The sequence below is a fragment of the Chiloscyllium plagiosum genome, unplaced genomic scaffold (genome assembly GCF_037043375.1).
Source record: "Chiloscyllium plagiosum isolate Xiang-an unplaced genomic scaffold, Cpla_swu_hap1 HiC_scaffold_2, whole genome shotgun sequence".
Classification (NCBI taxonomy): Eukaryota; Metazoa; Chordata; class Chondrichthyes; order Orectolobiformes; family Hemiscylliidae; genus Chiloscyllium; species Chiloscyllium plagiosum.
In genome coordinates this window covers 82,345,941-82,372,192 of record NW_028270140.1, presented here as the reverse complement: position 1 = coordinate 82,372,192, position 26,252 = coordinate 82,345,941, and the positions used below count along the sequence as shown (strand labels likewise).

The window sequence follows — 26,252 nt, the reverse complement described above, 5'->3', positions numbered from 1 at the left end:
TTGATTTAGTCCCAAATATGGAAGTGGAGCCAACATCTATCACTGAGCAAATCTACTTCCAACTCTTGCCTTCTGCATAAATAATTTTCATTAATTTCATCATTCCAAGCAAATTTATTTATCTAGCACCTTTAAAATAGTAAAACATCCCAAAGCATTTCACAAGAACATTTCAAAAGAAAACTGACACTCTGCCACGAGGACCGATTAGCACAGCTGAACAAAAACCTGATCAAGAAGGAGGTTTTAAGGAGCACTTTCAAGGAACACAAAGTAGTGGGGCATGGAGAGGCTGGGGGTGGGAATTCTAGATCCGACAATCTTAGCAGATGAAGGTAAAGCTGTCAGTGGAATGGTGATAAAAATTAGTGATTGTTTAGAATCCTGAATTGAAGGAGCACAATACGAGGGCTGCAGGAAAGTGACAGAATGAGAGAAAGGCAAAGTGTTGTGAGGATTTGAAAACAAGGATATGATTTTAAAAGATTGCTTAACTGGGAACAGTGAACATCAGCAAAACATATGCAAAATCACATTCAATACTGAGTTTAAGACTAGCTGCAGGGTTCTATACAAGCTGTGGTTTAAAACATGCCATGGGACGCTAGACAGGAGAGCATTAGAATAGTCAAGGCTAGAGACAATTAGATCTTCAAGCAGAGACCAAAGACCATGGCTTGAGTAATCTTCCCACTATTTTGTTGGAGGCTATTTCAGCACATCCAGTTTTTCAAATTAGATAAGCAGTCTGATGATTTAGAGAAGGTGGAGGGTAGAAAAGAAATGGTGCAGAGACAGAATTGATGATGTGACTAAATCTGTGGAAGCTGTAGTGTTATCAGATGATGTCACCTGAGCTTGTGTTGATGAGAAACAGGAGCGAACCAAGATTAAATTTTGAGGGATTCCAGAGGTAAAAGAGTTATGACAGGAACAGAAGTCATTGCACACGATAGAGAAAAGATAGGAATAGGACCAGTCGAGTGCTGTCCCACTCAGCAAGACAACAGAAAAAGACATTGAAGAAATATGGTGTAGTCTTACCATGCCAAAGGCTGCAATTAGGTGGAGAATGACAAAAAGGGTTTGTTTGCCATTACCACTACCACAAAGAATGACATTTCTGATTTTTTTTCCTATTCATTCACAAGATGCAAGCATTGCTTGCTAGGTCAGCATTTACTGCCCATCCCTAATGTAGAGTCGGGACATTAACAATGATGTTAAGGAGAAGGTTCCAGGATTTTGATCCAGCATCAGTGAAGGAGCGGTGACACAGTTCCAAGTTAGGATAGTGAATGATATGGGGGTAATGCGTAGGGTGGTGCTCCAGTGTACCTCCTATCTTTACCTTGCGGATGGTGGAAATCACATTTGGAAAATGTTCTGTAAGGAGTCTTGGTGACCTGTGGCAGTGCATTTAGTGGATGAGTCAGCAGTAAGTGAATATGCAGGTATTGGAATTGGCACCAACCCAGCAGGTTGCTTTGTCCTGTATGGTGTCAGATTTCACAATTGTTACGGAGGCTACACTCCTCCAGCTAAGTGAACAGCACCCTACATTCCAGATTTGTATGCCTAGAGAGTAAGCAGGATTTGACAAGTCAGGAGCTGAGTTCCTCACTATAGAATTCATAGTCTCTGACCTGCTCTTGTAGCTACAGTATTTATATGGCTAATCCAGTTCAATTTCTGGCCCAAGATAACTGTAGGAATGTGTTTCGGGTATAAGCAGGTAGGGAAAGAGTTAAGTGTTGAGTTTTGTGAAACAAGAGGTTCAGCTGAGCATGACTCAGATCAGATATAAACTTGCCGTTAACAATGGGGTGCTGGAAGCAAGGGTAATCGGTTAACAAGATGGAAAAGCATTCATTATATAGAGCAATTTAACAATATTGTAAGATTCAGTATGTAAGGTCAGTTTAACAAGGTGAAAAGTATTCATTATGTGAAGCCAGTTAAGGTTAAGAACATTCATTATGTAACAGCAGATGTTATGTAATCTTTACTATTGACACTCTCGGATTGTAACAGTCATGCAATCAATGTGTATGTTGCCTTATCTGGATGCTCCTCCCTGTAAAATGACTATATAATTCATCAAGAAACTGCTATTCCAGAGAAGACTGAGAACACATGTCCCTGCACACATGGATGATTGTTCTCTCTCCCTCCAGGGCCCGGAATAAAGAAGAAGGAGGTAAAACCTTACCGTGTCTCCGAGCGTTTTGCATTGACTAAGGGGGGGAAACGGGATGACAATATTGGCATAGTCAGCAAGATCCACCAAATAGGTATGATCGGACTGTGTCAGTGGTTGCCCGGAACATCAGTGTCTCAAGACGGACGGGCCCACAAGGTAAGATCGTAAACCTTGGCCCCTCTCAAGATTCCTGCGTGCCGGAGACGGTCCCCTCGCTTAATCACTCTCTATTCTAAGGATTCCTCCAATGGTAATTAGTTCAGTTGAGAGACATAGTTTCACAAGCGCACTGAAAAAGAGGCTTGAGTCCTCTGCGCTGCATTGGGGGGAGGGTGGTGTGATTGAGGTTTGAGTCCTCTGTACGGTACTGGGGTTCAAGACCTCTAGGGAGGTGTGATTGAGGTACAAGTCCACTGGGTGGGTTGATTTGAGGTTCAAGTCCTCTGCACTGTGCTGAGGTTTGAACTCTGTGTTTAAATGAGGTTGGAGTTTTGTGTTTAATTAGGATTTGAGTTTTCTGTGTTTAATTAGAATTCGTGTTTTCTGTGTTTAATTGGGGTTCGAGTTTTCTGTGTTTAATTAGAATTCGTGTTTTCTGTGTTTAATTGGGGTTCGAGTTTTCTGTGTTTAAGTGGGGTTCGAGTTTTCTGTGTTTAAGTGGGATTCAAGCCCTCATGAGGTGTAAAGTGAGAAAGGGGTTAAAGTCCCCTAGTGGTGAAATTTGAAGCTCTGCGAGTCTTTGTTCTTGGGGAACAGAGTAGCTTGGACTGCGGTGCCATGTGGTCCATTGCGAGGTCTTTCTGTTTTTATAAGTGTAATTTCAATGACAGGATGCAAAAAAAAACGAAATGCTGAAATTAAGGTTGTACTAATACTTGGGTAAGAAAAAGGACACTTCAATGTAAATTATGCCATGCTGACAAAGTGTTTGATGTTTAAAAAGTTTGGTTTGTTAAAATACTGGTTCAGAAAATCTCTTTAAGTAACTGTTTTGCCTTGTTTGAATCAGGATCTCAATTCAATGTGTTTTGTGGGCTATGTAATGGGGCAGATTTGTTTTAACATTGAAATTGTACAACAATATGTCCTTTTAAAAATGTTCAAACTTGTAACCTTAAAACAAATTCATTGAGTGCTTTGAGCCCCTGATTTGTTTGAAATTCTACAACGCCTGTTAAAAAAAAGTCAGGTCAGTGGTCATGCTTTAGCCAGATGAGAGTATTGTATTGAAATATCTTTGCTGCTGTGTTTTTAATGCAGTGTTCATAAAAAGAGTGCATTTTGAATTTGATGTTTTGTTAAGGTTTTAGAGAATATTAGAATTTGAGACTGAGCTGTTTCAGTTCTGTTAAATATTGTTAAGACTTCATTAGCCCCCTTCATATTGCAAATTCAAAGAATGTTGATCTCTACCAAAGTTGTCACCGTAATTTCCACTGTTTTATTTGGGAAATTTCATTTGGAGAATACATTTTAAAATATTCAGCATTTGATTCCCACAAATATTTGAGACTTAAATCTGAATTGAAATTGCCTCTTAAATTGCTAAAGCACAGGAAACATTTTGTTGTTTTCTTGCTGTTCCAGATTTTGGAAATACTTTTCCTGACAGCTTTCAGATTAGCCAAGTACCAATTTGTTAAAGGAACATCATTTTTGAATAACCCGAATGAGGTACCAGAGGGTTTGATTTTAGGATCATTGTTGTTTATAATGGACTGAACTGTTTAGGTGGTACAATTTAGAAGTTTATGGATTGTATAAAACTTGATAATGTCATAAATAGTGAACTGAGTAACAGACTTCAAGAATTCAAAGAAGGTTGAAATAGGCAGATACAATTTAGTGTAGTTAAATGTGTGACTGTCTTCATACTGATAACCACCTTGGCAAGGAAATGCAGAGATACTTTCAGCAGCTAACATCGTCTCTAGAGTTTCTCCAGGTAAAGCACACCTTTGGACCACTGCAACCACACCTCCCCCACCCCCACCTCCCTCCACTCCCCACAACCTGATCCAATGGGTTCAATCAGCTCTCCAGTCACGAGCACAAAAGTGAAGAAATTAACAACAGTGAAGAGGAGGTCGGTACACTTTTTGTCAGTGGCCTTCCTACAGACATGAAACCACGTGAGCTTTACCTTGTCTTTCGATCATTCAAGGGATATGAAGGTCACTGATCAAACTAACATCATGGCTTTGTTACATTTAACAAGTGAGCAGCAGCAAACACAGCAAAGAATGTTGCGTTCACCTCGCCTGCAACAGCAGCTGCTGCACTGCATGCTCAAATGTGCTGGTATCCTCCATCTGAAGCATCTCTGGGAGGATGGAAGTCTCATCAGTTTTGTGAAGCATTTAACTGCCCTTATCCAAGAATTCAGATTTCTCTGTGGAGTGAAGGAGGCTTTTGGAGAATTGGCTCATTTCCACTGGATTTGGAGGGGATGGAGTGGTCACTAAGGACTGTGGATTTAAGAACGTTACTGGTGAATGTGTTTTCCACATGGGAGGATTCTTCAAATTCTAATTACTGTAATGGAATAATTTTTGTTGTTGTTATCATCATAGTATGTTGTGCATCAATAATTTGCTTAAATATGGCTGTCAGAGTCTTATGAAAGATGGTAGTGCCATCTCGGTGGTTATCATGAAATGATAAAAGGAGGGAATGAGAATATGTACAGGGTATAAGCAGGTCAGGAAAAAGTTAAGTTTTGCATTTTATGAAACAAGAGGTTCAGCTGAGCATGACTCAGATCAGATAAAAACTTGCAGTTAACAACGGAGTGCTGAAGGCAAGGGTGATGGTTTAACAAGGTGGAAAAGCATTCATTATGTGGAGCATATTAACAATATTTGAAGCATTCAGTATGTAAGGTCAGTTTAACAAGGTGAAAAGTATTCATTATGTGAAGCCAGTTAAGATTAAGAACATTTATTATGTAACAGCAATGGCTTAATCTTACTATTGACACTCGCTGATTGTAACAGTCACCAATCAATATGTATATTGCCTTATCTGAATGCTTCTCTCTGTAAAATGACTATATAATTCATCAAGAAACTGCTATTCCAAGAAGAATGAGAACTCATGTGTCTGTGCACAGCGGTGATTGATCTCTCTCCCTCCACGGCCAGGAATAAAGATAAAGGTGGTAAAACCATACTGTGTCTCTGAGCGTTTTGCTTTGACTGAGGGGGTAAAATGGGACGACAACTGCAGGATGTTGTTTGTAGCGGATTCAGCAAGACTATTGCCATGGTAAGGTCCTTAGTTGGCACCTGTGTGGCTCTTGCCATTACCAGCCCAAATCAAAATATTGCCCGGCTCTTGGTGCATTTGGACACAGACTGCTTTGTTATCGGAGGAGTTATGAATGGTGCTGGCTATTGCGCAAGCAACAATGAACATTTCTACCCATGAACCTTATAAAGCTTAATTAATAGTGGACATTTGCACAGGACACAAATCATTCTTTTCTCCTTTTCATGGGGTGTTGTGGCATCATAGAGACATACAGGCTTTGTTGGACATCTTATTTCATAACAGTGTTAGAGTCATTGGGCAAAAACATTGCAGTCAAGAGTGTCTGGGCGATTTGGATAGCAGTATTAAGGTTTGGAACTATTCAGCAAGTGAAAAAATAAGATCTAAAGCTTTCCTTTAATCCAAACTCCAAGGAAGTAATTTACCACTGTTTAAAATGCAGCATATTATATTTTTAATATACACTTTAGTATAGTTTATTTTATTAGAGAGACTAAAAGTTCATGAGGCTATTTAATTTATAAATGCATAGCCCTTGACTTCATCCAGGAACTAACTTTAAACTGTTGAACAAGCATACAGTTACTTTAGCATCATGCAAATTTATCTCCTCTACCTCACCTTTTTCTTCACAAGTGCTTCCCTTTCTCGGTCTCTTTTCTTCCACTCCTCAGCAAGGGCTTGCATGTGTGCCAACTCTTTGTGCTTCAACTATTGGTAAGAAACAAATAATACATTAGCCACTTAAAAACCACAATAAAATATTTATCCATATAGAACACAAGTTTTACTTAGATAATTAATCAGGGAGTTTTGAGTTGGAGCCTGTGAAGAGATGAAGAAAATTAAAGAAAAATGGGGAAATGTTTAATTCTTTTGAAGTTATATAACATCTAGGTTGTAATTGAAAATACAAAAAGCTCAAGTAGTAGGGAGTTGCTTTCAATGTTATACAATTAGGCTGGCCCCAATTATTTCAATGGTCCAAACATAATTTTCCGCTTTAGCATTAGCAACAAGTTACTCATTAAATTGGGTTTTTTGCTCGAACAAAAAGGATTTACCTGGTCCTGAAACAAATCTTCTTGTGCTTCTTTCCACATTTCTAACTCTAATGCAGCTTTATATTCCATCGTCTCACGAGGCCTAGGGTCACGACCTGGCTCTGACGCCTGATCAGGCTTAGCTGAAGGATCAGGCTGTTGCTGGTATCCAACATTTGAATTCTACAGTAGAAACAGTTTGTTAGTATTTAAAAATCTATTTTCATTTGTGCGTTAAACAAATACCAGTGAACAAGACGTTGGCAGGCAGCTCTTTGAGTGTGTTGAATCACTGAATTAGAGTAGGGTCTGCAACCTGTGGTTCCAGAACAATTTGCAGTCTTGAACATTTCATTCACAGGTCCCAACCTTGGCAAGTTAAATCCATCTAATATGAAAAAACCTACAAAAGAAATCAAGCCAAGAAACACAACAGCCATGCTTTTGTTGTAGGGATTAAAAGCCAATCAATATTGTGCATTTTAAGGGTTCAAATGATAACTGAAAACATTATCATACTCTAAATAGGCAGTATAACTACATAATGGTTACAGAAAATTACTGTGTCAAGAATAGATTTTATGAATGTGATCATTATTGCTTGAAATGTAATGGAGATTATACATCATTCTAAATAAGCTGTGAGAAGATTTTTAAAAATTGATCTATCGTATATACTCCTGTAAAAGTTGATTTTTTCAGGTTATTTTTTAAGATTAAATTTGTGGGGTCAACTTTTACATGGATGCTACTTTTGAGGGGCTGAAATTCATGCTACATTTAAATTACAATTAGACGGTACATCTTAAATTTTGAATATGTCAATAAAAATGTGATAAATTTTGCATCACACTAATTGTACTAATTATAGCACTTGTTTGATAATGAATTTAGAAATCCATAGTCTAACTTTGGTGTAAACATCAAAATACAAAATAGCACAAAAAAAAATTCCTCATTGTAACATTTATGGACAGGATAATACCTTGACTCACAAATGTTGATCTGTTATCTGTGAAGAACGAGGGTTGACTTTTATAGGAGATAAATGGAAAATTCCAGATTTATTTGGCCACAAACGGGGTTGACTTTTACTCGAGTATACATAGCTGCAAAAATTACTTTAACTTTATAAAAGTTTGTTTTAAAAATTTCTTTACAAGCAAAATTAGAGTCAAAAAATCCAAAAGCCCCTGTACTAACTCAGCATTATGAAATTCGAATAGTTACACCACTGAAAAGGTTCATTTGGACTGTCGTGCCTGTGCTGGTTCCCTGTAGGAGGAATTAAACTAATGCTACTGCCTTGCCTTCTCCTTAGAACCCTGCACATTCCTCCTTTTCAGGTAATGATCCAATTCGTTCTTAAATATCTTTATTGATCTTGGCTCCAACAGACTTTCAGTCAGTGTATTCCAGATCCTACCCACTAGCTGTGTGAAAAAAAAATTCCTTATGTTGCCACTTCTTTTCTCAATTCCCTTCAATCTATTTCCTCTGATTCTTAATGCTTACACCAATGCTAACAATTTCTTCCTATTTTAAATATCATCTCAAACTTTTCTCTAAGGCTACAGTTCCAATTTCTTCAATCTACCTACAAAATTGTTTCTGATGCCTAGATCCTTTCTCATGCTGTTAATCTTAATCCTCTCTAATGCTTTCATATCCTTACAGTGTATGTGGTGCAACAACGACACATATTTCAATTGAGATAAACCAGTGTTTTCTATGCCTGTATTGATGATACCCAGCAATATTCTACAACCTTTATCAATTTTGCACATGCAGATGCTCATGCATCCCCTTTCGACTTCAGTCTACTTGAATTTAAATTTCTTTTACTGATGCATTAGATGCATACAAGAAGTAACACATGTATTGTATTGATTCAAGTTATGCATTTTACTGGAGATGTAAGGAAATGTCACATCTCTGTTTTGCAGAAATCTTGAGACAAATCTTTCTAAAAAGGCACTTTAGTGGAGAAAAAGACGCACTCAACTAATTCCTGGAATGAAAGGTTTGGAATAAAGAAGGCAATGCATTCTTTGGATCTAAACTCATTGGACTTCTGAAGTTTGACAGACGATCTTATTGAAACATACAAGATCCTGAGGGGTCACGACAGTGTGGATATCTTGTTGAGAAGACTATAACTAAGGGACGCAGTTTAAGATTAAGAAGTTACACTTTTAAAACAAAGATTACAAGAACTCTTTGAGAATCATTAGTTTGTAGAATTCTCCTCCCTAAAAAAGAATGAAGCTGGATCACTGCATTTATTCAAATGGTTAGAACAATTGTTGATAGATAAGAGAGTCAAGGTTTTGTGTGGTACAAGTGTGAAAATGAAAGTTGGGACTACAATTAGATCAACCGTTTTCTAACTGAACTCACAGCAGTTCATAATTTATGAAAAAAGATGCTTTGAAAACTCAGTCATTGGACAAGGTATGGGACAGCTTGAGGACAAGAAAAAGCATTATATAAATGTTAGTTAGTTCTTTTTCGAGTGAAAAGGTCAGAGGAAAGGATCAGCCTTCTTTTTTTCTTAAAAAAATCAGACCAGTCCATTTTGTGATTTGAGAAACTGTTTAAAAGTTTTGCTGGAACTGCTAATACAGAAAAGTGTCTGAAATGCTCACATTCTGATTTTCTAGATCATGTTCAGAGTATATATAAAGTAATCGGACATGAATATGCATCAAATTTCATTAATATCAAGGGGTTCTTTAATGAGTTATTAATTCTCATATCTGGGACAGTCATCTTTAGTGCACTACTTATGCCAGCTATCTTGATTCCTTTAATATGTCTATCTTGCCCCCATTCAGTTCCTTTCAAGCCCTCTATCCCTTTTACTTGCCTGCACAACAATTTGCAACAGAACTTAGAAAACAGATATAGAGAACTCTGAAAGGTTTGGGTCTGCGAACTCTGCAAATTTCATGGACTTTTTATGCGAGGTAGACAAACAGGCAATAATCTCATTTAATTGTTTTTTGCAGTTTGTGGGCAATAACCTTGGGAGGAAACTAGGGGGAATTGGGAGCAAGAGAATCGTTCATCCTCACAGAAGAAAGGTAGCTAGCCAACCATTTGAACCCCATCCTTAAACCAGCTCATGGTGAGACTTCCACTGGCTACCAGCCATTCTGTTTGGGTGGCTGCTCCAGTAGCTCTAGCAACATCAATGCTCTGAAGTGGCTGCCACTGGCACAGCAGGAAGGCCGAGAATTCTTCTTCCTCTGGAAGCAATTACCCCATTGGTTCTGGATGGGGTGGAGATTGGGAGGGCGATAGCAAATGTGGTGGATTATAAAGAACATGAGTGTAGGGTGGAGGAGGGATGCTGTCTTCTCAGTGGTGTCTTGATGGGCAAGTGGATCCTTCAATGATAATACCTCTCCTTCCTTCCCATTGTTTCAAATGCTTTGGAGAAAACAAAACTCCTGCCCACACCTAGCAAACATCTTATGGCATGGGTATAGTAACACTAGGGAATAATATTTAACAACATCAAATGACCCATAATTATTTACCTACATATGATGGGTGGGCTGGGGACTTCCGCACTTGCCAGCCTCTGCGTTATTAGGCTGACCTCATGAGTGGATGGCAAAGCATACGCTAGCCATCTGATCAATATTACCTGTGAAAATGTACCCAGTGGGGCCATATAATATCCAGGTCCATGATAAAGTTATAGTTCAGTTCAGTCTTCAGTCAATCGTTTTTACAAATTCATATGATGTGTTGATTACACAGTATTTAAGTAAATGCAGATCAAAACTTGCATTAAAACAACAGTTTTTCAAATCAAGATTAAAAAAAACTAAGCTTTAATTTATGCAAGGATACCATGGGCTCACCTGAGATGAATCAGATACAGTAACATGTTGAGTTTTTACAAAATTATAATCCTCCAGTGTCATGGAGTAGTACAGTTCAGCAATTTTGTTGCTTGGCCTAATAAAATAGTGGAATAATCTTAAATAAGAACTTATTCTTACAATATCAATTCTCAGAGCACAGTATCAAATTCAAAAACTTTATAATTAATGAGAGAGTCTGTTAGCTCGGTTGGTTGGACAGTCATTGTGTGAATTAAATTACACTAAAAGCACAGGGTTCGATTCCTGTACAGTCCGTTCTGCTATAATGCAGTAGTTCCATTCTCATGCAATCCCATGTTATAACAAAATTGAGTAATCGTGGTACCATTTAAAATAATTGAGCTGGCATTGCATTATAACCAATGCGTGCTTTAAAAGTTCGCGCTTTAGAAACAGTGTCCCCAATTCGTCAATCGCGTTATAGCAAATTCAGGTTAATGAAATGCACGTTATAGCAGAATGAGCTGTACTTGATGAGGTAGATTCAGGACCAATCACCTCGCCCTTCCTGTAGCAAAAACAATTACAGCAGTTTACTGTGGCATGGCAAATAATTGCCAAGGTCCTACCTTAGACAGAGAATACAGGAAGATGATAATTAATGACAAAAAGGGTGACTAAATGGTGTTTTAAAAAAAAATTTTTTACATATCTAACTTTAGCCCAGTCTGATATTTTCCAATGTGTTCACTATATAATTTTCTGAAGAATAAATGAATGGCATAAACTATTGCTTTAGATGTAATTAAACTTTTAATCCAGTGATAATATTGGAATGTATTACTAACAACATTGTCACAATGAAACTATTTTGTCAGCAGTTTTCAATTTTCAATTACAATCTCATTATTGTTCCCTTTCTCCTTCATCTCTCTTCCAATAGTCGACATGGAGAAGCATTTTTCTATTTATTTCTTACACAAAATGAATACGTAAAAGAAGTGTTTTCCCAACATAAAACGATCTTGATCTTAAAGGATAAATGCCTATTTGCTGAATTATTGGTACACAAATATCATTGGTCAAATATTCTGTACCCATGAGTGCCTTCCAGAAAGTACAAACATATTAAAAGCACAAATGCCACATTGCATTGTCAATAAATCTCACCACATAAATCTTTCTTCCACTTGCTGTCTAGATTTTTTCTACTTTACTGCCAAAATTGCCATTGCACAGGGAAGCAGAGGTTCTCCTGCAAGTTCTTTTTTGTTTACAAAACTGTTTCCAAAATGTGCATAAATACCTGCCAGAGCACACCCAAAGGGAAATAGTGGTCATCAGAGCTTGACTCCTCACAAGTCATTTTAACTGCAGTAAATTTGTCTTAACAAGAAGCCAGCAAGCTTTTGCAGGATACTTGGTTCCATTAAATTGGATCTCAAGCTCATTCTGAAATTCCAAAATAGGTGTTCAATCCTCAAAGTTTATATCTAGCTAACAGACACACTTTTTAATAGTTTATCACTACAGTCAAACCGCATTTCAGAATCAAATTGTTCAAGATGCTCAAGTCACAGGTTTAGATTTTCCACCATCTCAGGTCTACACAGTGAAAGTGCGAGTCTAAAGGGATCACTTGTACTTCATAGCAAGCAGTTTTTCTTTGAGTATAAAGCCACAGCCCAACCTGTCTTCCAAAAATAATTTTATTTATTTCAATCCCACCCTCAGCAAACAGAGAGCTAACCAAACGTTAAATTTATCAAGAAGCATTATTCAGACAGAACTTTGTTTCAAACATTGCTGACAAGTAGAAGAAACAAAACTGAATCAGAATACATACAAACAAAATATTGCTCAAGTGATTATAACGCGGTCAGCCAGCTGGGCCTCAGAGAATAGGAATTCCCTGATTGGGGCTGTTAATCTGGTCCACTCAGGGATTCCTTGCTGACAGATAAAAAGAGTGTCAGAGATTCTGATCACTCTGGGTGGAGTTATTTCAGTAGGAACAAGTGTAAAGGACATTCCTGAAGAAACTTGCTCTCAACAGTCGTGTTTGAGTAGGGGTAAGCATTTCTTGCATCATGCCATTATTTGGGAAGCTTGACTTGTTCAACCCTGTCATCAAGGACTTGGCTCAGTATGCAGAAAGAATGAGTTATTTTTTCAGAGCAAATGACATTGGGGCAGATGAAAAGCAACATGTGATTATCCTGATAAGGCTGTGACTCCACAGTCTTGTCTGTTAATTGGAGCCTAACTTTCTCTGAGGTACCAGATACTGAAACCTTTCAAGGTTTGATGGATTTAGTTAGTGAATATCATGACCCCAAGTCTCCCTTAATTCTGAGACATTATTATTTTTACTTGGCATTTTGAAAACCAGGGAATCAGTTTCGGGATTTTTAACTAAGATGATTAGCAGTGGCATGTGACTTTGGTTTATCGCTTAATGAGTTGCTCAGACACTGGTTGGTTTGTGGAATTTATGATATAACCACACAAAAGCACTTACTAGGTAAAGGCCAACTGGACTTCAGACAGGTGCTACAACTGGCTTTATCATTGGAAAGTGCAGCATGTGGAACATATGATTTGCAGGGTATTCTGATGGAAATAGACATCTTCGCCAATCTAACTGAGTTTGGGGAACATCATTTGAGTGCAGGCAATTGCACAGTCTCACTCAAAATATATAGTGATTGGAAGGACTATAGTTCAACCAACAGCAAAACAAAGCTAAACCTCGGCCAAACAGTTAAACTTTTCTTCAGGATCTGGGCCAGCAAGCCATTGCAGGTGCTGCTGGTATGCAAATTTGAGGCAGCCAGAGTCCTATTCGACCTAATGTCAGTAAGATAACTCATAAGCTGGTACTCAGGGGATTGCACACCCTGGAAAATCCACTTATATCTTGGTTGGAACAATTAAATTGCTTCACAACATCCAAACCAGAATGAAAATAAATGTCAATTTAAACGGTCAACAGGGTTCTAATGGAGGTCGATACCGGCATGGCCGTTTCAGTGACCGCAAAACCAGTCTTTAATAAAATTTGCTCTGGACTCCAACCCTTAAGTTATGTGGAATAGGGCTGAGAACCTACACCTGGGAACCTTTACAGATTAAGGGTACAACTTTGGTTCCAGTCTTATTTGAGAAGCAGCTGGTTCTGTTACCACTGATTGTAGTAAAAGGCTTGTGCCCAAGCATGGTGGGATGAAATTGATTGAGAAAGATTCACCTATATTGGCTCAACATTTTTCAATATGAAAATGGCTGCCTGAGTGAAGTCCTAATGAAATACCCAGAAGTCTTCCAGGAGGTTTTGTGGGGACAACCAGAGGAAGCAAGGCCACCTTGCATGTTGACCCGGAAGCAATTCCATGCTTCTGCAAGACCCGCCCAGTGCCATTTGCCCTATGAGGAAAAGTAGAGGCAGAAATCAGAAGGCTAGAAAATGAAGCAATCATCAAACTATTTAAATTTGCAGAATGGGCAACACTGGTCTACTGATTTTGAAGCCCAAAGGCTCATCCTTGTGTAGGTTTTAATCAAACAGTAAACCACATTGGCTCATGTGCAGAACAAAGCGCATGAATCAATCCCCACTGAAATTGTGCTATTGCCAACAGAGGTAGGAGTTCTCCAAAATATCACTCCCTAATTCTTCAGTGACATTGTAGCCAAATTGCACTGCCGAAATGCATGTTATTCCAAAACTACCTGTTTTTTAAGTCATAGTTCACAAAGTGGGATAGGAAGAGACAGAGAATGTACAATCATTGAAAGTGCAGCAATTAGGTTCAAAGGAGGAAAAGTGATTTAAAAAAAGCAAAATTAAATAATATCTCTTTGCTAGTTTACACATAGTATTCAGAACAAAATAAATGAATTAACAGTACCAATAAAGATAAATAGTATCTGAGAGCCATTACAGAGATTTAGTTACAAAGCAGAGAACTAAATATTCCAAGGGTTTTTTTTGGGCAGGAAAGAAAGGGTGCTGGGGTAGTTCTGTTTATAAAAATGGAATAAGAATGATGGCAAGAAATGGTTTCAGGAGTTCAGGAGAGAGGATTTTCCTGAAACATAAGATTCTTTAGCTGTGTGACAATGATAAATGCTGCTAGAACGTTTCTCATTGTAGCACACCATTGAAGACAGAGATGAGGAGGAATTCCTTCTCTAAGAGGGTTGTGAAACTGTGGAATTTTTTAATGCAGAGGGCTGTGGTGACTGGGTCATTAAGTATATTCAAAGGTGAAATAGACAGAATTTTAAATCAGGAGGGAAAAAGTGAGGACTGCAGATGCTGGAGATCAGAGCTGAAAAATGTGTTGCTGGAAAAGCGCAGCAGGTCAGGCAGCATCCAAGGAACAGGGGAATTGACGTTTCGGGCATAAGCCCTTCTTCTGCAGATGCTGTCTGACCTGCTGCACTTTTCCAGCAACACACTTTTCAGAATTTTAAATCAGTAAGGGAATCAACGGTTATGGTGAAAAGACAAGAAAGTGGAATTGATCAGATCAGCCACAACCTCATTGAATGGCTCACATCTGCTTATGGTCTTTTAGGAGAACAAAGAAGCAGTCCAGTGATTTGGCACAAAACCACAGTACATATCCCACATCACAGCCAAAGTCACACTGGTGAATCTTTGCGATTAAAAATAAACTTACATGAATGACTTATTCTACTTGCCTGTGAGAGTTTAGCATAGGATGTATTACTAAAAATGTAAGGTGCACTATTACAAGCAGATATAATTTGAAAATGAGACATTAGAACTGAGATTAATCGTTTTTAGTATTATTTTAATAATTGTACTTGCCCCTGTGTTGCTATCACTGGTATCCTCTCACTGTAGGTCTGACGCCAACACTGATCTCCTGATGGTCCCAAAAAGCGAGATTTTTCTGCTGTCAGAACATTGGACAATTTCAATCTTGCTACTCCCAACAGCAAGTCTTTGGCCATTTTATCTTTGTGCCATACTTCAACCAACAAAGGTAACCTAAAAGATTAAATGAATCTGAATTTAGAGTAAATATAACATGCATTATTCAATTGTTACACTTAAATCTATTTATTTACTCACTTCCTTTGAAGTCAAGTTCAAAAATAACCTAGTTAGAATCTGAAATGAGTTTGTTTTTGAGACAAATAAAATCACATCAAGTTCCTAACTAAATCAAGCAGACAAAGATGATGTTGGATTTAGTCCTTGATCTATGCTGATTTAGCTAATATTGGTTAGTGTTAACTTCAATGGCCTCAAATATTAATGAGAATTGTCCAAGGTTCTCTTTTTTGACTGTTACTCAATTACTCAAGACAGAAAAAGTGAGAACCAGAAAAAATGTACAGTATGTAGCACAAGTATACCAAGTATGGCTTCAAAACTTAAACAGATCAGAAATTCTCAGGATTAGCACATAATGATCATCTAAGTATGGGATAAAAAAAAGTAACTAATTAGATGCAAGTATTCCAGTAAGGAGTTAATACCTGCAGGGAAAGAAAGTTTTTAAAATTAATTTACCATTTTAACATCTGACGAACAGCAATATCTTCCAGAGGCCAATACTGGAGTATCTGGTCTCTTTGTGAAAATATTGGACATAAGCGTATGTAGGTAGTAGTTTCAAAGTTTGCAGACAACACAAAATTTGGATCGCAGGAAACAATAAGGAGGACAAGGTGGATTAAGGCTGCTGAAATGGATAGAAATTTCACAGATGAAATCTAATGTAGGAAGTACGGTGCAGTGGATCTTTGTAGGAAGAAGCAGGAAAGGCATTATAAATCAAATAGTATAATTTTAAAGAACAAGACATATCAAATAGAGGAGTCGGCCACTCATCCCCTCAAAGCGAAAGTGAAGACTGCAGATGCTAGAGAGTCAGAGTGAAAAAGTGTGGTGCTGAAAAAGCACAGCATATCAGGCAGCATCCGAGGAGAAGACAGTTGACATTTCCGGCCGAAGCCCTTCATCAGGCATGTTCCTAATAAAGGGCTTATGCCCTAAACATTGACCATCCTGCTCCTCAGATCCTGCTTAACTTGCTGTGCTTTTCCAGCACCATGCTTTTTCACTCATGCTCTCAAGGCTGTACACCATTCAATAAAATCAGGGTTGATTTATAAAATCATTCCTGCCCCATCCACAATAACCTTTCATTCTCTTGCTGATCAAGAATCTACCCAGCTGCTCTAAAGACTCATGACCCTCTTTACGAAAACATTTCTTATTTCGTTCTTACATTTATTTATTATTATTTATTATTTATGATAGTGACTCCTATTTTAGGTTCTCACATGCACCCTGTCAAGACCCCTCAGGATATTTTATGCTTCAATTTAGTCATCTCCTGCTCTTCCAATCCCCAACAGATACAAGTCTAAAATACAAGTCTTTCAGCTCATAAGACAACCCACCCATCCCAAATATTAATCCAGTAAACCTTCTCCAAACTGCTTTCAATGCATTTACACATTTCCTTAAATAAGACCAATCCTGTATATATAATGCAGATATGGTCTCACCGATATCCTTTATAACTAAAGCATAATCTTTCAGCAACCTTGATGTCAGAAATGACTGCTGGAATGTGAAACCTGACATGAATCTTCACTGACCATATTCAGTGCATCCTTTGGATGGTACAAATCCTGGAATCTGCCATTATTCTTAAAAGAACCAAGATGTGCCAGAAAGTAATCAAGATATGTAAAAAAAGCAGACATTCAGTATAACTGATGATATCTTGCCCCATGGCGTAGATGGAAAAGACTATGACCTCCACTGCATGGAGTCAAATATGATTGTTGGGATCAAGTTGAACAAATACACTATTAAGTTGATAATGCCAGTTCTTTGGAGTGGTGTATACACTGACGAGTCTAACTGAAAATTATCAATGATCACACAATAAAGACAGCAGGTCAGTTGACATGCTACAATAGCAGAATGTGGGAACCTCTGGATGCTAGTGTGTTCTGGAAAACACACCTGCAGCTGCAGGAACCTCTGCTTGGTCAATGATGGAAGCCAAGCTGCAGATACTGTGGCACATAAGGAAGGGGAAAGTTATCATGTCACATCATTTTAGGAGGCACACAGATCCCTTTAAATAGGGTCATCTGATTTGATCAGTGATTTCGGACAGGAGGATGCAACTGAGAGTAAGGCAATTAAAAGGACCCAGAGGCAGGAGCTCTAGCCTTTTATACTATCCAAAACTTACAAGGGAGGTTTTATTCAGCATGTTTAGACAAGAATGCGAGCTGCAGGGTGGATAAGCTAACTGACCATGGCACTGTGGTACTGCAAGTCACTCATGAGGTAGTACAACGTTGTCCTGGGGTTTAAGTTAGACTTCAGCTTAGCTCATAAAAGAGGTGGCTACTAAGATGTTAGATGTGTTCATGATAATCTTCCAAAATACACAAAAGATAGGAATGGCTCCATTGACCAGAAAGTAGCAAATATAACTCTTCTTTCCAAAATGGGAGGGAAGAAGTAAACTAAAAAACTATAGGCCAATTAGCTTGACATCTGTGGTGAGGAAGGTGTTAGAATCCATCATTAAGGAGGTTACAACTGGGAGCTCGGAAAATTTGAGACAATTGGGAAGAGTCAGCCTGGTTTTGTCAAAGGGAATTCATGTTTAACCAATTTATTGGAATCCTTTGAAGGACTAGCATGCACTGAAGTTAAAGATTAGCCTTTAGACATACTACATTTGGATTGACAGAAGGCATTTGATAAAGTGCCACAGAAATTATTGCACAAAGTAGAAGCAGGTGATTAGAGGATAACATATTGGCAGAGATAGAAGTATGGTCGAAAACTATAAACATAAATGGTATTTTTCTGATTGACACAATGTGATGAATGGGGTTTCTCAGGGTTGTGTGCTCGGTTCTTAACTGTATACAATTTATGTCAATGATTTCAATGAGGGAAGTAAAAATGTAGAAGCTAAATTTGCAGATGATACAAAGATAGATAGGAATGTTTATTGTGAAGAGAGCATTAGGAGGTTACAGATGGATATAGATAGGTTGGATGAGTGACATTAATCTAAGAGATGAAGAGTAAAGTTGGAAAATGCTATACAGGATATTGTTGATACCACATCCCAAATACTGTCTGCAGTTTTGGTTTTCTTACTTAAGGAAGGATGAACATGCAATGAAAGTAGTTCAGAGGAAGTTCAATGGATTGGATATCTGGAATGACTGGATTGCCTTATGAGGAACGGTTGGACAGACTGGATCTTTTTTCACTGGAGTTTAGCAGACTCAAAGTGACTTGGTTGGAATATACAAGATTCTAAAACCTTGATAAGTTGACACTGAAAGGTTGTTTTTTTTTCTTGTGGGTGAGTATAGAACTAGGGGGTGCTATTTTAAAGTTAATGGTGCCCTTTTAGAACTGAGATCAGGAGAAATCTTTTCTCTCAAAGTTGTGCAACTTTGGAACTTTCTCAGAAGATAGTGGAGAAGAGGCCATTGAGTATTTTTAAGGCAGAGATAGAGGAGTTCTTTGCCCAACAAAAATCTAGGGTAATTAACCATAAATGGGAATTTGAATTCAAAACATAAACCCACCAGCTATGATCTTATAGAATGGTGGAGCAGGCACGAAGGACCTAATGCCTTACTCTTCCTCCTAATGCAGATGTTCACATGCATTCAATACCACTCGCAATAAACAGCAAAATTCTTTTAGTAATTACTTGCTGTAGTTGCACACTAACCATTGTGGATCATGGACTCAGACACTCAGGTCCCTCCGCATTTCAGAGCTTTACAATCTCTTATCATTTATGCTTCTTTTTATATTCTTCCTCCCAAGGTGGGCCATTTCACATTTTCCAACATTACATTCCATTTGCTGGATTTTTGGCCACTCACTTAACCTATATATATCCTTTTGTAGACTCCTTATACTCTCTTGACTAGCTGTGTAATTTATCAAATTTGGCAATCGTGTCTTCTATCCTTTTGTCTAAGTTATTTATGTAATTTCTAAAATGTTGAAGCACCAACTCTAATACCTGTGGCACATTACTTGTTACATCTTGCCAACCAATAAATGACCCATTATGCTTACCCTCTGTTTTCTGGTAGCCAGCCAAGCTTCTATCAATGACAATTGTTAACTCTTATATAATGAACTTTTATCTTCCACAATTTAACTTCAATGCTATCTGATTCCTGCAAATCGAAATCTAGCAAATGTCATCTCACTATGAGAGAGAGAGAGAGAAAAAAAAACAGAGAGAGAGACAGAAAGAAAAAGGAAACAACAGATTTGTAAACCTTACATCAAAATGCTGTAATAGATTATAAAGGATGTGATAAATGAATACTTGGTAACAATGATCAGGTTGGGCATAGTTAACGTGGACTTGTCAATAAGAATTTGTTAAATTAACTTATTGGAATTTTTCTGAAGATGTAACCAATAAAGTTGATAAAGAAATGTTGATGGATATAACATACGTGGATTTCCAGAAGGTTTTTGGTAAGGAGCCTCACAGGAGGTTAGTTAGCAAAAGCAGAAAAATTGGAAACGAGATAATGCATTGGCAAGGAGTAAGGATTAGCTAACAGGCAGGAAACAGAGTAGGAATAAATGGGTCATTATTGCAGTGGCAGGGTATAAGTAGTGGGATATCATAAACATCAGTACTTTGGACCCCATCGGTTGACAATACCTATCAATGATTTGGAGGTGAAGACCAAACGTAACATTTCAAAATTTGTGGATGACACAAAGCTAAGTAAGTGGGAACATGTTTTGCAAGGAAGCTGGAATGTAATGTGCAAAAATGTAAGGTTATTCACCAAGGGTAGGAGGAACTGATGTGCAGAGTATTTCTTAAATAGTAAAAGCTTGGAAAAGGACCTAGGTGTCATTGCCAATAAGTCACTGAAGGCTACCATGCAGGTGCAGCAAGCTATTAGGAAAGCTAATGGAATATTAGCATTTATTGTAAAAGGATCTGAGTACATAAGTCATGACGTCTTGCTGGAATCATAAAGAAGCTTGGCACCTATATGACTGTGTTCAGTTTTGGTCTCTTCATTTCAGGAAAGATACCACTGCCATTGAGAGAGTGCAACAAGGTTCACTGAATTTGTTCCGGGATGGCAGGACTGTCCAATGAAGAGAGATTTGGGAAAAACTGAGCCTACATTCTCTTAAGTTTTCAAGAATGGCAAGGTGATTTAATTAAAACCTACAAAATACAGAGGGGATAGACAGAGTAGATGGAGGTGAGATGTGGCCCCTGGTTGGAGAGTCTAGAACCAGAGGAAATGTTTAAAAATAAGGGAATGCAATTTAGGACTGCAATTAGGAGAATTTATTTGTACTGAGTGTTGTTAATCTTGAAATGCTTATGCCAGAGTGCTATGGAAGCTATCTTTCAGTGTGTTAAAGTAGAAATTGATATATTTCTTATTACCAATAACAGAAAGGGTTATGCGGATTGTGTGGATAAAAGGCTTTGAAGTGTCTGATCAATCATCATTGTACTCAATGGTACATCAAACCAGACGAATTAAATGGCTTACTCCAGTTTCTATGTGGCACCATGTCAAATCTCTTCTTGGAAATCTAAGTTAGTACATTCACTAGTCCCCCTTTATCCACAGCACAGGTTACTTTGTCAAAGTTCTCCAATAAACTGATTAAACATGATCTCTCTTTTAAAAACCCAGGTTAATTCTGCTTATTATCTTGCATTTTCTAAGTGTCTTACTACAATAACTTTAATAATAGCTAGTAACCTTTTTCCTATGACAGAGATTTGGATTGTACATTCAAAAGTCATAGGAGGTAAAAGTGTAGAATCCTTAAAAAGACACACAATTTTCCAATTTATACAAGGTACAGAGCACAAAAATGAAGAACTTATGCAAAACCTTCACATAACATAAAAGCCTCATGAATGTCCTTTCGGGAAGGAATTCTTCCATTGCTTACCTGGTCTAGCTTACATGATTCCAAACCCACAACCACATGGTTCACTCTTATCTGCCAGCTGGACAACTAGAAATCAACCATAAATGCTAGCCTAACCAATGACTCACATACTTCACAACAAAGAAAAATTTCTAATCAACCTGTTCAGAGATGTTCAGACATGGAGCAAGTAGGACTTGAACCCAGGCCTCTAGGTTCAGGGATAGGGACACTACCACTAAGGCACAAGATGGCTGCCGTACTTCATGAACAAATGAAAGTAACTCCAGGCCCAGCTGGAGTGCAGTGTTCAATTTTGGGCAGCACAATTTACAGAAAAAAGTCAAGACCTTAGTGAGGGTGCAGAAATCTATTAGAATGGTATTAAATATGTAGGACTTAAGCGGAAAAACGGAAGAAAACTGTATTGTTTCCATTTGAGCGAAGAAAGTTAAGTGGAAACTTAATTAAGGTGATCAAAATCATGATGGGTTTTCAGAGAGCCAAGTAAGAAGAAACCATTTCCAGTGACATAAGCACTAAAGATCAGATGACAGATTAAAGGTAATTGACAAAATAACCAATAGAAGTTTGAACAAACTTTATTAGTGAATTTTCATGATCTGAAACATACAGTTTGAAATACTGACATAATATTCAATCATAAATATCAAAACTTAAGTGGACAAACACTTTAAGAGGAGAAAATGGCATGGTTATTGGGAATGGTCAGAAAAGTTGGACAGCTTGAAGGGAGAAAAAAAGCATAGGCACAGAGAACCAAAAAAACAACTTCTGTATTGTTCCAGAATTCCAATAAAATTGTTTGATTATACTAACATTTTCAAAACTAAAATCAAATCCTGTCATTAGCATTAATTGAACAAGATAACTCAAGAAACTGAAAAAATAATTTGCAGCTTTACAAGGGGAAATAAATAAAACACATTAAAATACATGTTTAGATCATGATACCTGAAGAAAGTATCTTGCAGTTGATGAGGTAGTGCTGCAAAATCAAATGCGCAGTATGATTGAGGAAAGACCACTTCCATGTTTCGCTTCACCTCCACTGGAGGATTCGTCATGATTGGGGCTGCAGTTCCAAAAAATGGATAAGAGTACCTGGTCAGCAAATAAAAGGAAAAAAAATGCCCAACACAGTTAGAATATCATGGTACATTCACTACAAAATAAGCAGACATGCAGCCAAAGGTTCCTCAAACACTCTTACTATAAAAACAGAAAATGCTGGAAAAATTCAACAATCGCATCACAAGTATGGTGAAGGAAATAGAGTTAAATCTCGGGTTAATTAAGACTGATGACCACCAGAAATGTAACAGCTTCGAAGCAGGTGCAGAGGCAGCTAAATGGAGGGCTGTCACAGTGTGGAAGGCAGGAGAAATTAAATGGTAAAAGGGATCATTATGCAAAACAAAAGGGGATGGTAATGGGACAAGTGAAGTCCGGTGGAGGCGTAAAAGACAGAAAATTTTTTGTCCATAGACAAGTGACAACAGTGGTTCGGATGTGAAATTGCTGAACGCAATGTGAAGTCTCGAAAGGCTTGAACTTATGTTACAGGTGACTGGAAGTCACTCAGTTCAAGTAAATCAAGCTCTCTGAGTGGAGGCTGGACACCAATGTCGACACTTCATCTCACCTGAGCTTGAGAGCATGACCCCACCAACAAACATCAAGCCTTCATTTTAATGAATGTCACTGATTTTATCTCCCCTAATCCTGTATATCATATTTAACCTCGTCACTAAAACTGGCACAGCTCTGCTTCTCCTTCACAGTGTCTTCTTCTTTAAAGAACTGATTGCTTCCTGGGTTTTTTTCACCTACATCTGTGACGCTTTTGATACCCTTCTGCATTTCACGTCAATGTTGAAAATCTAGTCCTAAGCCACTGACATATATTAAAAACGGTTACTTGATCACTGGGATCCACACTTTGAAATTTCCCTTGATGCATACAAACAGAATTGTTGCAGCATAGAAGAAAGCCATTCAGCCTATTAAATCCCTGCCAGCTCTCTATAAGAGCTAATCGCTTAATAAACACCAGTCCTAATGAGTTTGAGTTGCAGTGACAATGTGCAAGTGTAAATGTATTTTTTTGTCCCAGAGCTATGAATAGGAATAGAAGGATCTCCAATTTTCTTTCTATCACATGATTGACAAGCAACCCTTCTCATTCTTACTACCTGCTTTTTACTTACAGTTTGGGAAACCTGGGCAGCATGAACGAGTTGGAACAAAGGGTCTGTTTCTGCTCTTTGTGACACTGACTCTATAAGCAATGTTGAAAAGATCTGCAGGTTGATACTTCCTTGGCCATTAAATCCATGAATGGGAATGAACACAGAGCTTCTGGCTCAGAAGCAGGGATGCTTCCAGTTCACTACAAGCCCTCTGCAATTATGTTATATTACCACAAAGGTTATATATTCTCTTGAATAATTTCTTGGATTAATGTCGGACTAATAGCACAGAAGAAGTGAGCGATCATGTTATAACTAATCAACAGCAGTCACATGTACAAATGGATAGTTAAACACATGACTGATGATTAATTGCCAAAATAAATAACTTAACTGTTTGGAGGTAATAAGTCAAATCGTTGCCATGCTAATGACAAGAACTTTTGTTAAAAAAAATTACTTTTTGCACTGCATAATTAAATGCATTTTAAATTTTAACTTTGCTGTCAAAAAGTTAGAAAATGATGGATGAGTTTTAATGAAAAGTTTGCTTTCACAACAATATGATGGGGTAGTTATCCTACTAATCAGTCATGACAAAGTAAATTAATGCTGAGACATAAATCTGGATTACTGTTATGAAAAAAGTTAATAAAACTGTCTCAGTTTCTAATTACTTTTTGCAGTGAATATTAAGTTAATAGTTTGTTTCAAAATCTGACCTGTAGCTATAACAGAAAAAAGTAGAAGACATTTTCAACCCTTCAGAAAGTGAAACACTATTCCTAAGTGGCAAGTGAACCAGCAATAATCACTGTCAACATTAGGTTTGTGAGCAAAGTGAAATGTTAAAATTAGCATGCAAAGACAGAATGATTCCTTGGATTTTAAAGATTATTAATTGGAACTGATTGGTGATGACAGTTGTTCAGCATATTTTCTTTCATCTGTAGGAATTGAATTTTGATCAAGCACAAGTTGAAGCAATGAACAGAAAGGAGCATCCTAGCCAGCAATGACACCAAAACTGGACTGTGGTAAACTTTATGATCTGTTACCAAATACCTTCTGAAATGTGAGATATTATACAAATAGCTATAAGTTGAGTTCAAAGCTGTGGGAATTCAGGATAAATACTCAAAATTAATGGGAAATAGACCGAAGTATGAAAAAATTGATTTTTCAAAAATTTGCCAAAGACCCATCAAGGAAGAAATGCTGTCTGAGTTATAGTGAAAGACGAGGGAGTTGACACTAGGATAAAAAGTTTTGGTTATGGGAAAGGATGGATAGGCTAGATTTGTTCTCCATGGAGCAGAGGAGGCTCAGGGGGATTTCAGGTGGCACAGTGGCTCTGTTGTTAGCACTGCTGCTTCACAGCACCAGGGACCTGGGTTAGTTTCCAGATTCTGTCTGTGTGGAGTTTGAACATTCTCCCTGCGTCTGCGTGAGTTTCCTTCAGTTGCTCCGGTTTCCTCTTACAGTCGAAGAATATGCAGGCTAGATGGATTGGCCATGATGTCCAGGGCTGTGCAAGCTTGTTGGGTTAGCCATGGGAAAGGTTGGGTTGCAGGGATGAGGGGGGATGCTTTTCAGAGGGTGGACGTGGACTTGTTGGGCCAAATAGTCTGTTTCTGACTGAGGTATATAAAATTATGAGAAGTATAGACAAGGTAGATCATGAGAATCCTGTCCTATTGGCAGATGTGTCTAAGACCAGAGGATATAAATTTAAGGTGAGGAGTAAGTGGTTCAGAGGAGATCAGAGAAAAATGTTTTCACCCAGAAGTTGGTAGAAACATGGAATGTGCTTCTTTGGAGGGGGGTGAAGATAGGTCCTCTCGGAACATTCAAGAAGCAACTGGATGAGCACTTAAATTTCCAGGGCATAGTAGGCAATGTACCAAATGCAAGAAAATTGGATTTGTGCAGTTCGATGTTTCTTGGTTGGCATAGACATGGTGGAATGAAGGGCTTATTTCTATGCTGTATGACTCTATAAATGTTCACAGAGAAGATGCATCAGATAGGCTGACTGTACTTTAAGTTGATAAGTCACCAGCAATGGATGAGATGTAACGAAGGATACTGAGGGACATGAGGGTGGAAAATGTTGAGGCACTATCATACCTTTTAATTCTCTCTAGATTTGGGGATCATGCCAGAGGATGACAGAATTAAGGAATGATTTAGAAATTATAATTCAGGACAAGAATCAATAAACTACTTCTCTAAATGTGGTTAACTAAGGAAAACCAGCAGAGACTAGTTGAGGGCTAATTATGTCAACTAACTTGCTTGAGTTTTTTTTTAATGAGAGGGTAAATGAGAGGGAGGTTGGTACAATTACAATATCTAGAAGGCATCTGGATGGATACATGAATAGAAAAGGTTCAGAAGAATATGGGCCAAATGCTGGCAAATGGGACTAAATTAACTTGGGATATCTGGCTGGTATGGACGAGTTGGACTGAAAAGTAGGTTTCCATGCTGTACAACTCTAAGTAGATGATGTACATGGACTTCCAAAAGGCACTTGATAAAGTGTCTCAAGACAGACATGCGAGTGAAATTAAAACCCAAGAGCATGAATGACAGCTCAGATATGAAATTGGATGGGTGACAGAATCAAAAAGCAGTGGTGAAAAACTATCATTGCACTGCAGGAAGAGTTGTGTGAGGACCACTGCT

At 38.0% G+C, this 26,252-nt stretch overlaps 1 protein-coding gene across 4 annotated transcripts in view; it reads right to left on the bottom strand.

Annotated features, from left to right (window-relative positions):
* cep120 (centrosomal protein 120) overlaps positions 1–26,252 on the bottom strand; it is a 105,459-nt gene that overhangs the window by 27,241 nt on the left and 51,966 nt on the right. For all 4 annotated transcript variants that reach the window (XR_015760673.1, XM_087998117.1, XM_087998113.1 and 1 more), the window contains 5 exons: positions 22,324–22,473; positions 15,199–15,381; positions 10,395–10,491; positions 6,541–6,702; positions 6,098–6,187 (listed from right to left, as the gene is read on the bottom strand). Coding sequence is in view for 3 of the 4 variants with exons in the window: in XM_087998117.1 (XP_087854243.1) it covers positions 6,098–6,187; positions 6,541–6,702; positions 10,395–10,491; positions 15,199–15,381; positions 22,324–22,473 (682 nt within the window). In the remaining variant the exon portion in view is untranslated. The remainder of the gene's footprint in view (positions 1–6,097; positions 6,188–6,540; positions 6,703–10,394; positions 10,492–15,198; positions 15,382–22,323; positions 22,474–26,252) is intronic.